Raw genomic sequence first — 18,251 nt, forward strand, 5'->3', positions numbered from 1 at the left:
GTAGCTGTTACTGGGAGTTAGAAAAAAAAAAAAACAGATGGAAGGGAGGTATAGATTGATAATATATAGATTGATAATAAGGATAGCTGGACGATTGTGGATCCTGGTAGCTGGAGTGTAAATGTAAGCTTAGAATGTTTATAGAGAATTGTTTTTGACACTCCATCTTTGTGTTTGATCAGCTTCTGTGAAAATGGCATTCCCCACAGCCACACACCATGTTTATACTTTATTGGCTCTTAATGGACGTGTGTTGACACTGTATCTAATTGTCAGTCCTTCCTGGCTCCTTGTCCCCACCATGTTGAAAGCTTTTCATTGTCAGCAGTTGTGTGTTGTGATGTCTTCAAAGCGGAGGACACAGTTGTATCTGGACTTGTTTCAACCTGAGGCTTTGTGTTCTAGAGACTTAGCAAAGAGGAGAGAAATCCTTAAAGTGGTCACTCTGGCCCCTCTCACATCTGGGACTCATCTGTGGGCTATCTAGCCTTTGTTTAGAATAGCTAAGGCTTTGATCTGTTCTTTAGAGTAAGATGTGTTGATGGGTAGCGTTTGGTCTACACAGCAAGACATCTGGTGAGCCTGGTTGCATATGCCTATTTGTCGACCAAGTTCAACTCTCAGTTTAGAAATTATGGTTTAGTTGTAGAACTGCCACCTTGAGGTTAAATTGTTATAATTATTATTATTGTTGTTGTTGTTGTCGTTTTTGTTGTCGTTGTTTATTCATTCATTTGCTTGGGTGTTAATCTTGATTCCACTGTATTTGTTTTGAATTAGCTTTCTAATGGGGAGGACCCTATTCTAATTTCAGCTACAGATTAGCATGGGAACATTTCCCCTCTGATCCGTACTGTTTTCATTTGGGAGACTGTGGCTGCTTCAGCCTTTTTTTCCTCTCAAACCTCTTTTGCTATGCACTTTTCTGTAAATCCGTCCACATACTCTCAAAATCTAACATTGCACTAGCAGGCCTAAATTGTAAAACAGTATATGTTATGCAAATGTTTATTTGAAAACGGTCCTGTGATTGCAGATATGCTTACTTTGTAGTTCAGAGGGCCAAATATAGGAAAAGCAAATGCAAAAACAAGCTGCAATATTTTTCATGTAACGGAAAATAGTCAAGGAGAGGAATCTGAGATGCATCTTAATGCCATATGAGTGTGATCCCATATGCTCAACTTCTCCTCAAGTTAAAACACCTTTATTTACCCTCCTTAGACATTATTGGCATTTGCCAAGACTGTTGTAATACCATCAAAGAGAGATAATGAAATGCACATTTATGATGACAAAGGGGTGGGGGGTGGGGATGAAGAGGGAGGAGGCAGGGTTTGTGAAGGTGAAAAGGGCCCAAGAGATAGAAGAAGGAACATTCATTAGAGCAACATTCCCACGTGGGATGCTCTGAGAAGCGGAAGAGGAGAAAAATGCATTGACAAGATAGGATGTTATGGAGGACGGTAAGTGAGGTATGGTTGGGGGATTGTCTGTATGCTCTCTTCCACTGTCCTCGCACGTAACTGTGAAAACCCATAGGGAGAAAGTTCACACCTTCAGTTAATAAACACATACTGCAGGAAATGTCTCAGCTCTGCCACAAAAACAACATGGGTCATAATCCTGCATTTTCTGCAATCTGTAGAAATGACAAAGGGTCATACTCAATTTAAAATCATCTCTGTGGATGTAACTGTTTTTAGCTTCTAGTCCAGAATAGAGATAACACAGAAACTTAAAGGTATTATGATTATGTTCTGTCAGAAAGGAACAGAGATGTATATGTAGATTATTCTGATTCATGAAATTTTGATCATGACAGTTTAACAGGAAAGGTAGAATTTGTGGCTTTTATTCATTTCCTGACACACTGGATAATCTACAGTGCTGTGGAACACCCCAACTTAATGGTTGTTCTTTTTATGAAAACTTCACAGGGGACAACAGAGAAGCATTGAGTTAATTAGGAGTGTGACGGATGCCTGAGCCACAAAGGCCTGGCACTGTTAGCTGTCGCAGCTTTGATCAGCTAAGCCCAGAGCTTAACCATGAAATACAGCACCCTGACATGTGCTGAACAGGACCCAGACTTTACAGTCTTAACAGTTTACAGGTCCACAAAGGGCCCAGTAAAGGGGCTTGTTCTGCAGGAATGCTGTCTATATGGCCGCAAATAACATGCTCCATCCCAGTAAAGGTCAAAGATCAGCTCTCTCCATCAATCTGAACCTCAGTCTTAAGTGGGTAAAACATTTAACCAGACAGTAGATTAGGTTACAAATACTTATTCTGCACAGTTAAGACTGATACTTTTCCTCCTCCCTGTGCTCCACCACTGTGACAGTCTCCTGGGCATCTCCACAGTGACCTCCTCTGGTCATGATGGGTCACTGTGCCATCAGTGGAGTTAGTAGCATCTTTGTCCCCAAGGTCATGCTGCTAATCACTGGATTACATCTTTGTTATGATGACTCTCTTGAGCCTGTTGGTGAATGAGCCATGTCCAAATAGTCCTTAACCAAACTCATATTTGCACTCACTGTGCTTCCCTGAAATATGAGCCCTGTAATAGTACTGGCCTGGCTCAATGGTATTCGCTATTAGTGACAGAAATCAGTAAAATCAGAAATCAGAAATACTTAATTGATCCCTGAGGGGAAATTGGGTAGAAAAACAAACAAACAAAAAAAACAGGGCTCAGCCAAAGAGTCAAATCTTATAAAAACGCATTTACCTCATTGACGTTACTCTGCATGGAAGTCAAAAGGTGAAAGACTTGTATGCAGTGAAGACAAACCAGAGGACATGCAGTGCAGTTCCAATAAGATGATGAAGAGGGGTGGACACAATTGATATTTCTGCCACATCCTCTGAAGTAGTTTGGTGTATGGCCATTCTAAAGTCATGTGAGCAACAATTAGCCCCATGCTTTGCCTCCCTGTCAGCCTTCAAGGAACCATAAAATAACACTTCATATCATATTTATTGCTATCATGGGCAGCTTATCATTTTAATTGGTATATATGCAATGAGGCATGGGGAGAGTGGGTCTCTGGTAGGCTGTTTCACATGGAAATCATTTAAAGTTTTATGCTTTGATGGGGGTGGGGTGGGGGTGGGGGGATTGGAAGACTTTATATCTCTGGTTCAGAGGCTGTTTTATCAACCAGGCAGATGTGCAGATCAGTAAGTGAGAGCATGTTTTCCAACTCTGGCGTGATACCTCTGTCAAAAAATTTGAAAATGCCCTAAAAACTTTTATTTTGAGCATTCAGGCATGGAGGTGACCCTGCTGGTATATAGTGCAAGATTGGGTGAAAAATCCTGCTGTAATAAAACACTGCTGAGATAATTCCACTTAGTAGGCCATTTTCAACCTGAAGGGATTTCTCTGCACCCTTAAACACCTCCGCAAACACCAGATCCAGATCCAACTGAATTTGGAAGCCGAACAGGTGACAGCCTTCAGTGATAGTGGATTAATACCACAATTTGTTCATTTCCTTCTTGTTGTGTCATCATATTTTTAAATATAGAAACTGACAACAATTTACTTCTTTTTGCTGCTTTATTCTGAGTACAAATCAGTAACATCACACAATAGATTATCACAGCTTTTCTTGGCTGGCCGCCGTTATCTGAACAAGGCATAAAATGTATAATGCCCTCATATAGGTACTTGCAGTAACCAATCATAACACTTGACCCGCCTTGACCTTTAGCTTAATGGTCAGTCTCTTTATCATTAAACCGAAACAGCCTGTTCTCTTTCAGCAAACGTATTACCTGTGTATTACACTGAATACTCTACACTTCTTATCTCTACTTTGTGTCTGGAGCCCCACACTCAAGAGTTCCTTGAGTGGCAGCCATGAGTAACAGTGAGCTGTTTGAGCCACTGCTTCCTTCATTATCAGACACAATGAAGGGGCATCACTTAAAGGTCAAGCTAGCTGAGGTCCCCAGATATACCAACAGTAGCAGTAGATTGGAAGATTATACATTTGGAGAGGTCAGGACCAAGACAGAGATTGAGACTATATATTTCTATTTTACAATGAACAGACCTGTGGTTGTTTGTTATGCCCTTTTGATAGCTAAATGCAGCTTGATCCCTTCACTCCTGTGGTTTATTGACCCGTTTCACATTTTGATATGTCAGGGGGATTCTTTTCAGAGTAAAACATTAGAGTTGGCAGTAACATGATTTTTAAAACAAAAGACCATCTGTGGGAGTATGGATTTCATGGGTGCAGGGAAGTCATTATTTCCAAATATTGGCATACTTCTCTTGGAGCAATGGTTGATGATAGCTTAGCAGGATATTAGCATAACAGAGAGCTCCAAAAAAGCTCCAGTCAACCCAGAACTTTTGGAAAGTCATGTCACAGCTGATGGTTTTTGATAAAGCCCTAACAATTTCACCCTTGCTGTGTTTTTCACTATCCCTGATAATTAAAGAGTAGTCATTAACATAATGTGATTTCCAAGGACAGTTTCTGCTTGAACTGAACCCACCTCTTCTATCTAACTGAGAATTCTATCATGGGATTGAGTATGATAGCAATCTCTTCATCCCTCTGTAGCCTTCATTTCCACATTCATTTTCAACTACGTTTTCTCCTCAGAAATAATATTATCTTTGACATACCCCTGCCAAATCATTTTTTTGTCTCACTTCCAATCAGTGAATCCATAATTTACAGAAGCATAGATTAAGTGACATTTGCAGTCACAATAATTATACATTAACCATGTTCCCTGAAAAATCATGATATGTAAGGGTGTTCTGTCAAGTAGCATTCCTCATCATCCTCTACATTGCCAGATGAATCTACAAATTATTTTACAGTTCTGTCAAGAGGATAGGATCTTTCTTCAAAGCCAGTTGTGGCTCCTTTTAGGTGAGCTCTCCCCAGGTCACCTCTGGGGTATTAGCAGTAGCTAGGCAGCCCTGGGGGGATATTGATGCCTTTCTGGGAGCTGAGCTATAAAATCTTGTGATGCTGCAGAGGACCCCTTGAAAGGTACTCTGATGGGTACCCAGTGCAAACTTCTTACCAGTTCTTCACTTCACTACACTTCACTGCACTCCTCCCTAGGTTCCTTATCACATGCAATCCACTTTTTCATCCCAAGTGAAATCCCAAGTCACCTGCTGGCTCAGAAACCAACACTGACTAAAGCTGTTATTGGTTCTTAATTGAGTGCTTCAGTAGATTCAGGATGCTCATATACCATAGTTGCATGCCATACCGGATTGTTAATGGTGAGGGGAACTGCACAGTCTAGCCTTATGTTAAAATGTTTGAGTTTGGGGTTATCTTTGCAAAATGTATGACCATGTTCTCAGTGGAGAACAATGCATAATTCATACTACCTCATAAAACAGCTTGTGTGAGACTAGACTTGATTATTAAACATGTAGCATCAATAGGATTACCAATCTCTCACAGTTGTAGAGTTCAGAAATGGCATTACCAAAAAGGATAATGGCAATGTGCTGAAATATAAATCAGCTATTATGATGTAAAATAATGTAAAGTAGCGTCTTACAAGTAAAACCTTGTCTAAATATTTTAGAGCCATAGTGAATAAAAGATGATCATCTTATTGACTGAGTATAGCTCACAACAATGAGTATATCTCATGCTCTCTATGAAAGCTTCAATAAATGACACTTTTTACTGAGTGTGGCATATTGCACACAAAATACCAATTAGAGCTGTCTCATTTTCCTGAATAGATTACATTTCACTTTTGAGTTGCCGAATGACATTTGGGAACATAAAGAAGAGTACTGTCACTTTTTTCCACTCTAGTTGCTGCAAAGAGAGGCCACACTGTCTCACTGAAAAGTTCAAATGTGAAGAAGCCAGAGCCCATTTTGAAGAATGCTGGGAAAACTCCTTGATCACTTCCTAAACATGAACAATCCTCCCATTTTTCTGACTAAAACTGACATCAACTGGACATTGTGAATGGTTCTTGCAGACTTCGGGCCATGTTGTGTGTGTGTGTGTGTGTGTGTGTGTGTGTGTGTGTGTGTGTGTGTGTGTGTGTGTGTGTGTGTGTGTGTGTGTGTGTGTGTGTGTGTGTGTGTGTGTGTGTGTGTGTGTGTGTGTGTGTGTGTGTGTGTGTGTGTGTGTGTGTGTGTGTGTGTGTGTGTGTGTGTGTGTTTGGTTTTGCATCCTGATTGATAGCACACTGGTCATGGCCTACCGAGTCTCATTGTGAGTTCCAGTGCAGAGAGTTCTCAGCAGTCACACCTTGCATGGTGGTTTCACCCCAGTGATCTCTCTCCTTCTGTTTTGCTTTCTCTGAATTTTTTTTTTTGTCTCCATCACAGTGTTGCCTTTCTCCCTGCACCTCCAAGCCTGCTTTACCCCATCCTGTCTTATTACCTCGGCCTAATGCCCTGAAACAAAGCAGTTTACCGTGAATGAGAACCAGTGTCTTGCTCTTGTCCTCTGATAGATTGACACTGATACTTTGGGGATAAATCCTGTGACCTTTTGGGTATTTGGATGTTGAATCTCTAATCTTTGCACTACCCTGTTACCATCTTTCTTTTTCCATTTTACTCACCTGTCTTGTATGTTTTTCTCTGTCCTTTACATGATTTAATTTTTAATATACTTCAGTTAATATTGGTGTCCATTTAATATTGTTCCAGTTGCAGTTATTGACCATTGGCATGCCCCTTTAATGCTGAAACTCAGTAAATCTCTTCTCTCAATACCAAATACAAAAATAACCCTTACTTGGACTCAGGTGATTTGATAGTGCTCATCATCTCAGAACAATACAAGTGAATTAGTGAAATAAATTTCAGTTGAATACCACAGGAATGCAACATTTCCCTCTGCCTGTCTTGTTGTTATAGCTTTTTAAGCCTCTACCAGGCATTCAAATCCCCTCCACCATCAGAGGCCCACTAGAAAAGTAGGAACCTGCTTTACTTGTACTTGTTTTTCTTGCCATTGCTTTTGCTATTTCTAGCTGCCAAAACCAACTCTCCACCACACCTATTTCTTTCTTTATCTCTCTTGAGCTAGCAACATAATTTTGAATCAGTCTGCCAGCTTTTCCTTGCTTTGATGAGCTCATGCCTGCTTTTTGGAGGACATCACGCTGAGATAATACTTATTTGTCGTCTCGGCGTGGGGTAGGTGCAGTATGCTGAGACCTCATGCATTTTAATTTGTTGTGATTGACTCTGAGAGTAAATGTGATTTCCCTCCTGTAGATGTGACCAAGCTGATATTTGGCCAGAATATCATCACATTCTTCCTTCTTCACCCATCATTTTCCTTGATTTTTGGTCAAATTGAAGGACCCTACTGAACAGAGTACAGGCCCACAATGATCTTATGGAATGGATACATTCTAGATTTTGCAGTAAGTGTTAAAAAACAACATCTACATCCCCTTCTCTGTGTCACACTGCTGACACCTCCTGCTTTGCGGGCCTTTTCATGCTTATTAAAGAATGCAGTTACTGATTCATCAGGTCTTAGTGCAGAGGAGTAATGGTACTTACATGCATGCAACCATTGATAAAAGCGTAAACATAAAAACCTGTTAAACTACAAGATGAGGTTTTGGATGGCAAAGAACTTGTCTGTGCTTTGTCTTTGACATCTTAATGTTCAGACTCCAGAGTACTGCTGAAGGACTTACTGGCTGTTACATTATCAGCCCTTAGGACTGGCCTAAATTTACCCCTCACATAGAGGCATGTTTGTTATTGCATGCATACATCCTGTGTGAATTCTTCCTAGCACTTTGTTTAAACTGAATAAGCATATGGTTTAGATTACTCAAACTATACCTCCTCTTGTTGTTAGATGAAATACAGTCAAGAGAACATTTTAGCCTGTGTGATTGTTTGGTTTACCTGAACCAAATGCGTCTCACACACTGCCCTCTCTGTCCCGGTAGTCTCACTTTAATTGGGTCTGTGTCCTTGCTAATAGATTGTGCCTGACCATCCACAGATGAATGGAGTTTTTTCAGCACAGACTGTCTGTGTTTGCCAAACAACAGGCCAGCTTGAATGACTGGTTTGGATGCTTGGCTGGATCAGTTCTTTTGAGCTTAGACCCCATCTATCCACAGACATCATATGGGTTCAGAGTCAGCCTGCAGCAGCTCACATGTGTTTAATAGAGATCCAGCCTTTAGATGATGGTGCTTTTTAAATAGATCCCTCTGTCTGGCACTAACTACTACTGCAGCTTCCAGCTGCTGTGAAGGGCTACTATATTGGGAATTGGAGCCTTTACTTTGAGTTCTTTGACCATCTTTATGTCGTGCCTTCTGCTCAGAGAATTGCTCTAGGCCAGGCAAGACCCCATTTTTAGAAGCATACAAAGAACAACTGTGTGCACAGAGAGCTATCTCAGGTTCATCAGGACTGTTACCATAGTAGAGACCAGCGCATCCATGATTATCACGTGTCAGGAGCGCCACCCCTCTCTATGCATTTCAAGTCACATATCCATAGATGGCAGTGTGCATCAAGCTGAGTTTGAGTCTCATGTGGTTTACAGTGACACTTCCAGATCAGTTGCTTTTAACATGGCTGCTTTAACAACAACCCCACCCCCAAACACTCCACCACACCTCCAGTGCCAGTATCTCGGGCCAAGATCACAGCTGTAGGTTCAGGGATTGTTCCAGATTTTTGTGAGACAGAGAGGGGAATGGGGGGCTGGTGTAGGATGTGGTAATGGGAAATGGCTATCTCCCTTCTCCCATCTAATCTATATGTTATGACTGGGGTTACACATACACTCATCTGATTACAGGAGACTGGAGGAGGAGGAAGGTTTGGATTGGGTTACAGTAGGTCAAGGCTAGAGTTGAATGCAAAGCCGGAGTGAGGAGAACCATACTGGTGCTTTATGATCTGGATTTATAGATCTAAATTCTTTGTTTGCCCGCTGTCAGATTATTTTCTAGTTTCATATCTGTTCTTGTGCTTGGCCTCTGCAATGTTTTTAACAAGAAATAGCAGGCCACTAAACTTGGGATGTACACAACTTTGATTGCTGCAGTGATGTTTGTTTGGTGGCTTGTTATTTAGTCTAGTGTCTGCTGCATTTCCTGTGTGCATAAACCATTATCCCTCCACTTTTAGGAAGGTTTTGTAGCATTTTCCTTCTGCTCAAAGAAACAGTCTTATCTGTATCTGCTCAGGGCAGATGGAAAGACGATTGCTACAGAATATGTTGTTGACAACAGTGCTGTCGAAGAAAGAAGGTCTTTGGAGTAGCTGGCTCTTCAATTTGCCGTCAAGAACAGACAAACACAATTGTGCCAGTGTTTCTGAGGAGCTTTGTCCCAAGTGCAGTGAGCACGTCAATGATTTATCATAAAGTCAGGCAGAGAGGCGCATTGAGCTCGCATTCTATGTTGAGCTGTGGAATTGTTCTAATCTAGTCGGAGTGCGAGTTAAGGGAAAAGAATAGCCAGCTAACCTCGGCTTCTCACTGAAGACAAACACAGCCCTCAGAGGAGCCCGCTCTTGTCCCAGATATATCATCTGACTTGTACTAGGACGCCTGGACTTTAATTCACCCAAAGCCCTTGCAGCAATAGGACACACTTTCAAGGGACTACACTACTGATCTGCTTTTACAAAAGCTTTCTATGTCTTTCACATCCATAAGAGCGCATATGTGTGTGAGCGCACACATTTAAAGTTCGCTAAGAGGCTAATTGCTGTGGTTTCCTGCTGTAGTTTACATTCCCAGAGCTGGCTAGCAGTGTTTTACTGGGAGTCTCCCACCGTACAGTCGATATTCTCGGCTGTCAGACAGAGCAGAGCTGCTATCAGCGCAGGGAGCTGCCTTGGAGTGTGTGTGTGAGTGTATGTGAGCTACAGAGTGCAGCCAAGCCTGTCCCACTAGGACACTGCCGCCTCTCATCTCCAGTCCCATCTGGAACACGTTAATCTAGCAAGAACTCTCTCATTCTCTCTCTCTCTCTCTTTCTCATTTTCTCTTCCTCTCTCTCTTTCTCTCTCTCATTCTCTCTGTATCTTTGGCTGGTGCTGGCAGGTCCAATCAGGAAGCCCAAGTATGTGGAGAGTCCTCGCGTTCCTTCGGACGCCATCGTCTCAGCGCTGAGGAAGGTGGCTGATAATAAGGAGTCCTCCCACAATGGTGAGTCAGCTTTACATTCAAGTATGAGGGTCTGCGTGTGTGTCTTGCAGAGACATTTGAGATAGTCAGAACTGAGAAAGAGTTGCCATAAAAGGAGTGAGTAGCCTACATGTAGTCCACTGGAATGCAAAACTTTGCCATCATCCTCTAAGATCACTGTTGTGTGTGTTTTGTGCCTGCTGTAGAATTTCAGTGCAATGTTCACAAATTCAGGCACAGGTCTCTCTATGGCTTGAAGAAGTGTCAGCTGCTGTGTGACTTCTTTCTTTCTGAATGCCAGCTCATACAAGTCCTGGTTCTGCATGCAGCCCCTTATACAAAGACAGGATTGAGTCCTAGTTTATTGAAAATTGTTTGTTTAGATTACAGAGAAGTTTTCCACTGTGTGGCAATGCATTGTCAGACCGGAGCTCTGGCTGCCGAAGCAGGATCAAAACAATGATTTTCATGCACTCCAAAACCTTTAATTTCTCATTCTGTGTGTGTGTGTGTGTGTGTGTGTGTGTGTGTGTGTGTGTGTGTGTGTGTGTGTGTGTGTGTGTGTGTGTGTGTGTGTGTGTGTGTTTCTGTGTGTGTCCACGTTTATGCGAGGCTTTGTATTTAATGTTATTGTAACCCATTTTATTCAGCATTTGGTCCTGTGTGTTTGTGTGTGTAGGGCTAATGTTCCACCAAGTGCTCTGTTTTGATTTCCAGCAGAGCAGGGCGGGGTCAAATTCCTCCCATAGGCTTAAGTGGAGTTATGGGCTGTGTTATCTTCAGCAAAAGGCAGCACACAGAGAGAGGTGCCCTCTCATTGTATATGACTCACATAAGCAGGCAGTGGTAACTCAGTGCGGCCCAGTCACTGTTGACTGTTACATACCAGGGTAGGAGGGTGTGTCTGACACTCGGCTGGCACAGAGCAGTATTACAGCTTAGAGACAGCTACTGGTGGACAGTGGGCGCCAGCTAAATGTTGTCTCGTGCCAGGCGGTACACTGACACTGATACTTATGGAAGACTATTTCTACTACAAACCTGTGCCCAGAAGGTTAGAGGTGGCTACTCTAGCTGTTTGGCTGTAGCTGCTGTCCACCGGACTGCTGAGAAGAGTTTTGTAAAAGACCTGGCTGGCATTTTTCCGATAGAGGTATGGTAGGTTGGACAAGAGCTCACAATCCTTCCCTAACACAGGGAGAATCTGTACAGTGGGGTCAATCATGGGTGCAATGACATCAGTGAAGCCCAAAAATAAACCTGCTGGAGGTTGCACCAGTAACCCCCAACCCCCCTTTTGCACATTTTTATCATACTTCTACACCCCACCCACCTCTACTATTCGCCCTGGATCACCTTTCTCAGCAGGTGGAAAACAAGAGCACACACTCTAGTAGATCTAGTAGATGTAGATCTATCATTGGCAACCTACACACACATCATTTATCTGACTTGTGCTCAGAGATGGCTGACTGGTTAAAAACACTGTCTACATATGCCTCTACTGGCCAAGGGTCAAAATTTCTGACAGAGCTGTCTTTCCCCTGTCTACCTGTCATCTTTTCAACTGTCTGAATAAAAAAAAATGCAGGTGAGTGGACTGTCCACCCTGTTTTGAAGAAGAAATAATATAGCTGACTTGTGTTTACAGAAGGGCTCCAGCTTTGTGCCCAATTCAGTCTCTCCTCAGATTTCGTTGTAGGCTAAAATTACCCCTCAGTTGATATAGCAGGCCTAAACGTCTCACAAGTGTGTGACAGATCTACAGGCATAGCCTCCAGACATCTTTGTGCTACTTCAGACCATTGGGAGTTGAACCATTCGACTGCCTTGGTGCCAAGCACGGAGAGTACTGAAAGCGGAAAACCATCCTAAAAATAGAATTTACATTATGTTATTCTTGTGATTTGGGAAACTTGAGTCTGAGTCTGAGCTGAGACTGTCTAGATGATGTCATTGGGAGAATAGCTCTGGATCTGGTCCATTGATGGTGAACGAGAGACAAATTGGTGGACTGCACCCAGGCTACTTTTAGGGCATGTTTTTGTCAGCACTGTTAGCGCCACAGTGAAAGTCAGTCTCCAGTTGAGCAGGACCAGGTTTCGTGGTAACATCAGAGATTGGAGCCTTGAGTCTCTGTTTTCTAGCTTTGGGAGTGACTTGAACATGTTCCGAAATATTGACTTAGCTCTCATAGAAATTTAAGATCATTGTAATAACATGTGTGAGTTCTGTCAGACAGCTAGGCACCTGTGGTGTTCTTAATTGCTGCCATTGCATGTTGTATGCCAAGAGTAAAGCCACATTAGCTAGAGAAAGCCATCTGCCGCCTTCTTCCCCACAGTCCAGTTAGCAGGTATAGCAAAGAAGTGCTCATTGCTGAGAAATAACACCAGCATGAGGAATGAGCCAGTGTATCAAATCATGTACAATTAGGCACTGTGTTAAAACTAGCCTGACGACTGCTTATTGTGATGATGCCGCTTATTGTGATGATGCCACTGTCAAGCAGGATGAGGTCCAGGTGCTCAGCTAGGAGTGAACTTTTCTACATGACAAAATATGCACAATCACACTCTCTCTGTTCTGTTCTCTCTCCTTTCCTGTGCATTTTTGATTCACTTTTTTGTGCACTTTTTTTTTTTTTAAGTTAAAATCACTATCATGTCACGCTGGCTTCTGTTGTGTTATCGTTTTTTCATTTAGGCACATTTCAGTTGGTGAACAGGATTTATTTGTTTGACTATGCATCACAGGATATGTGTGGGAAGGACATATCCTGCATTATTTTGTCAACAATGAGAGTGTGTTTGGTACAGCTTATGTAGTCTTCCGCTTCAAAGAAATTAAACAATGCATTTTTTTCTTCTTATTTTATTCCTGAGACAGGATAAGATGGTCATGTGACATTGGAGCTCTTGTTACAAGGTCAGTGTCAGGCAGGAATGTTGATACAGCGCTGGAACGCTGTGAGGAGTCAGAGTTGGAAAATCCATTGGAAGTTCATAGCATGAGAACTGTGTGACATTTAGGCCCCTGATCAAATGAGTTCTGAAGAGTTGTGAAGGGGCTTTTTGTTCAGAGTGTGCTGAGGGATGCCTGTCTTGCGTTTGTGAAAGCCATGGTTCACGTCATTCAAGACTACAATAGTCAGGCAGAGAGTGAGAGAAAGATGCATCGTGAGTGCAACTGAGGGTGTTTTGTGAAATGTCTGACTTGGTAGGCTTCAGTCTTAAAATTGTCTAAAATGGTGAGTGTCAATTTTAAGATAATTTCACGCAGTGTACTGTTTTGTGTTTCATTTCACTATCCCCAGACACATGGTTTGGGCCCACTTGCAGAGTGAATGTGTTCAGTTGTGCCTCTTGGGTTGGGCCTTTGGTTTTTTTAATGCTCTCCATTGCAGAACAGGCATGATGGGCTTCAGGCTAAGAAAAGAAACTTGTGCGCCTGGGCCTGAGGCATCTCACTTTGTTCTGTCTTTGAGGAAGGATACAGTTTCCTGCAGGCCAGGGATATGTGTTTGTGCTTGGTTGTGTGAGTGTGTGTGTGTGGGTGTTTGTGTGCGTGCAGTGCCTGTTTTTGTTTTGTCTGTGTGTCTGCATGTGTAATTTTTGTTTGTGTCACATTATGTGTATCTAAATGAGTTTGTGTGTGTCTGTGTGTATGTCTGTATGTCTGTATGTCTGTGTGTGTGTGTGTGTGTGTGTGTGTGTGTGTGTGTGTGTGTGTGTGTGTGTGTGTGTGTGTGTGTGTGTGTGTGTGTGTGTGTGTGTGTGTGTGCACGTGTGTGTGTGTGCACGTGTGCATGTGCATGTACATCAGTGTGTTTGCAACAGGCAACAACAGTGGTACAAGTTGTCTCAGCTGTGGTCTCAGGGCTCTGTCTCTGTCAATCAAGAGTGAACTGCAGGTCTTTTCTCTCACCAGAGAAGTTCATGTCTGTGTAGTAACTGTTGGCTTGGTTGAAAGAATAGGTGTTGTTTCGAAATTCTGTTACTTTATGTATCTTAAATACCAGTCTGTGATATACTATAGCTTCTTATTGGGTTATAACCATACCAGTAGTCCCTGGACTATTCATTCATTGTCATTGCTATTGATATTTGTGGCAGGATATCATCCTAACTGTTAAATAATAAAATAATTTCTAAAAGGCAGAGGTTACAATGAAAACATGCAGTTTACTTACATTGATCAAGTAGAATTCAGTGTTTTGCTCAATAACTTAGGAGGTGTTTAATCTAACTGCTAGGGCACTATTGTGATGCTATAAGTTAAAGGTAGAATGAGCAGGATTTTTTTATTTGTGGTTCGTTTTTTTCCTAGTTCGGTGACCTAGGAAAAAAACTTCTGCTAGCACCTACCTGTCCAACAGAAAACAGGGCAACGCTGTGTCATTCTTCATCCTCATCCTCTTTTTCTTTTTTCTTTCTCACTTTTTTACTTTCGTTTGGTCCTAATAGGACATCATGGATGTCTCAGGGACAAGTGTAAAACATTTTTGAGACGATGTGGGCCCAACATGTGGTACATCTATAACAGCATGCACCATTTAACTGACACTGCATAATATTGTCTTTTAGTGTGCATGTGTGGCCATGTGTATGAAATTGAATTTTTTTGTTAATATGCTCTCAGCCATGACCCTCTGCTCATTTCCTGAGATCTACAACTTCTCATCAGGCAGGAGTAAGCGGTCAAACCCAGGATTTCACGGCTGGGGCCCTGGCAAAGAACAACCAAGCAAACTCTTTACAACTGTGAGAAAGCATGACACCCACTGCTGATCGCTATTGTACAGACAGAGACAGTGGCTATAGATGAGTAGGATATAATCAGTTCATTTTGCTATCTCTCTGATTTTTTCTGTTTCTTTTTCTTTTTTTTCTACGTTTTTTTTTTTTTGCATTTCTGCTTTACTAGACAAGCTCCGTAGAGACAGACAGGAGAGACAGGACAGAGAGAAGGGATGACATGCAGCAAAGGGCCTGGGGCGAACCCGAAGGCAGGCTGGGGCCAAGTTCGCCTCAGTAGTATGTAATATGTGGGACATCCCATCTCTGATTATTTTTATTGGCTTGCTATTGATATGATACTGTTTTGAGGAACTTGAAGGCAAATGTATAAACAAGAATGAGGGGGAAGGTACACAGAGAGGCTTTTTACTCAATGATCAACCCAGTGGATCTGGTAAGCACCAAGTGGCTTTGCAAAGTGACTGCTTTGCATCAGTTATCAGGGCTCAACAAAGTTATAATCCAAGACCCACTGTTACTCCAGTACCACTAAATAGAATTTATGATTGCACTCAGACAGCCTTTATTCACTGTCAAGAAAATAGTAACTTTGTGACAGCAGGGATGGATTTGTTCTAAGTTAGCTTTTGAATAGCGATAGTTTAATTCCGGTCTCTGGCATGTCAAGTCCTTTGTTGATGTCCTCTTTTAATCAACATCTGAAGTCTGTATCATTGTGTACTTTTCCCATACCCTTGTTTAAGGATGAAGCTTCATTAATCTGTGCTGCGCATCTGCTCGAGGAACCTGCCATCACGAGCTAAATCATATTATGAGGCATCTTTAGCTCTGCTGATTGTTGATAATATTCATAAAAAGCCATCTGTAGCGAGTATAAGAACAACACAGCAACTTGTGTATGGTATCAAGATGAGATGTCAATCAAACCATGATCACAATTACCACCCCGATTTCACTTGGGGATACTATCAACACTTGCCTCAATATGCTGCGCTGTCTCATTGCACACCCCATCTGTGCATCCAGCAAAGGTGCCTCGCAGCTTCATCTCTGGAATGTGTAACAAGAAAGCTTGACATGCTTCAGGGAGGCACATCACCCCTGTACCTCTGAACTGTGATCGGAAAGCTGGATGTGTGCTCATCTAGGGTTCATTAAACGTTCTCCACTTTTGTGGTAATGGAACCGCTGCTAATGAGCACCGGCTGGATTGTTTTCTCGGCAGGGAGAGAGCCCAGACAGCTTTACGGAGCCAGCCCGTTCATGGTGCTCCCCTCCTTCTCCTTGTCCTCCCTCTGCGCCTCCTCTTCTTCATTCCTCCATCACATCACCGCCAAGGCTGCCATTTCACACCTGCTCATAAACTTCCTTAGGTAGAGGATAATGATGTTGTTTTGTTTTTCCTTTATTTTCTACACCGTTATTGGAATAGCAAAGTGGTTCCAGCTAAGTCCTGTGTTTTTCCATATCTCCAGGCTAGTGTGAGATATAGAGGTCTAATCAGATATGTAGCACAAGGAACTCATTTTCTTCCTGGTATGCTCTTGATCTGGTAGCTATTTTGATTCATACCTGTATTCTTGCCAGACAGATGAAATAGTTTCTTCTGGTACACTTACTGAGCTTCTGTTGTTTTGAATGTGGTCACTCATATGTGTCTGAGAATGTGTATATACTAACCTGCAGCGTTTCGTGTACAGGAGCCAACAGGCATTAGCGTTTGACTTCATTGCAATTATTGGACAGATTAATGCTAATGAAGCAATTACTACAGGAATATTGACTTCTGATGTTTCCAAACCACCTAGGCATGCTTGGTACTCAATCAAAAGTGACATGATGTGTTATCCTGATCTCCAGCTGTATTTCTGCCACAGTAGTACCTAGTCAAGAGCCGAGAACAGGGTTTAGAAAACTGTGGCGGTTTATGCTTTACTTTAGATACAGATGCTGGGCCTGTAGCTACGACATCACCACAGTTCTTAAAATAACAGTTGACAATGCACTTGTTGGTAACATAATTTTTATAAGTTTTCATTGTCTGAAATATTTGCTCCAAATTAGTACAATAAAAAATCAATGACAAACATGAGAAAGCAAGAAAGATAGTAGTAATACTTGACCAACTGCACCTGGTGAATGATGAATGCCATTGCCCTTTTTTTCAGCATGCCACATCCTTGTTAATATAAAATCTTGTCCATGGTTACCTCGTAGGAATATATCCACCAGTCAGATGTATACTGGGTTTACCCTCACATGAATACCCAGACACACATTAATGTCATGTGCAGTATCTGCCACTTGATTTTTAATTAGATAATTCAGTTAGAGGATCAAGGTATGTACTTCCACACTTCAGTTAGCTATTTCATATGACTGTTAAAACACTTAACTGAGGGCCAGTTTCCAATAAGGTTTTTATCCTCTGCCAAGTCAGTGCGCTCCAAGCTGCCCATGAGAAATGTGAGGAGCATTCCAGTGCATGCTAAGATTTCAGCAGTCATAAACTTAACATGTCAAAAACACAAAGAAAGCATCTTTAAAGGACTTAAACTGGCATGAAGAAACTTAGAATACAGAATTAGTTTTTTTTCTTGACTTCTTTTCTTTGGTGGCTGCTGGATATGTTGATCTTTTCCCATTCTTGTGAAGATGCGGGCTATTTTTCAACCTGCTGTGGAGAAAGCACCTTTTTGATGAGTTCAGGAGGTGTTTAAAAAAAACATTTTTGGTTCTAGAAACAATCCAAGCTCCTTATCCGTTCATGTGTGGCTCGGTAGTGAGGAGGAATTTTCTCATGTACATTTGCGCTGATTAACATTGATTTGTTGTCATAGAAATTATATAAGGCTGCTGCATTTCATTCTTAATGTGCATATTTGTTTTCATTACAGGTATTTTGCTTCTAATAAATGCTACCAGCTGTCAGGCTGGCCTGGCAGCTGCATCATTACACCAGAAAGTGCTTGGCACAGTGCTGTGACCCCAATTTCCCTCAGCAGGCAGAATCTGTTGGTTGTCCCAACTAACCAGTCTCAAACTTGTTTGCAAATGATAACAGGTTCCCATTTCCATTAGGAAAGGTGATTCAGTGTTTTGCATAGGAAATGAGGTCTGTGTCAAAATGTACTCTGCATTTCTTGTTAGGGTCTGGATTTTAAATTGACTTTGCTAATCGTTTTACAACTTAAGTACTTTGTAAAATCATCTAAAATGAGAAATCGTATTCATATTATTTGATTATATTAAAATATTTTAAAAGCTATATTTGGGGGCCGCCCTGGTAGCTCACCGTGTAAGAGTGCATACCACTTGTTGAGGCTGAGTCCTGATG

At 41.9% G+C, this 18,251-nt stretch overlaps 1 protein-coding gene across 1 annotated transcript in view; it reads left to right on the plus strand.

Moving 5' to 3' along the window:
- Window positions 1–18,251, plus strand: part of tanc1b (tetratricopeptide repeat, ankyrin repeat and coiled-coil containing 1b) — a 113,655-nt gene that overhangs the window by 36,165 nt on the left and 59,239 nt on the right. The window contains exon 4 of the mRNA XM_030081385.1: window positions 10,071–10,175. Coding sequence (XP_029937245.1) covers window positions 10,071–10,175 — 105 coding nt within the window. The remainder of the gene's footprint in view (window positions 1–10,070; window positions 10,176–18,251) is intronic.

This window comes from Myripristis murdjan, chromosome 21 (assembly GCF_902150065.1).
Source record: "Myripristis murdjan chromosome 21, fMyrMur1.1, whole genome shotgun sequence".
Lineage (NCBI taxonomy): Eukaryota > Metazoa > Chordata > Actinopteri > Holocentriformes > Holocentridae > Myripristis > Myripristis murdjan.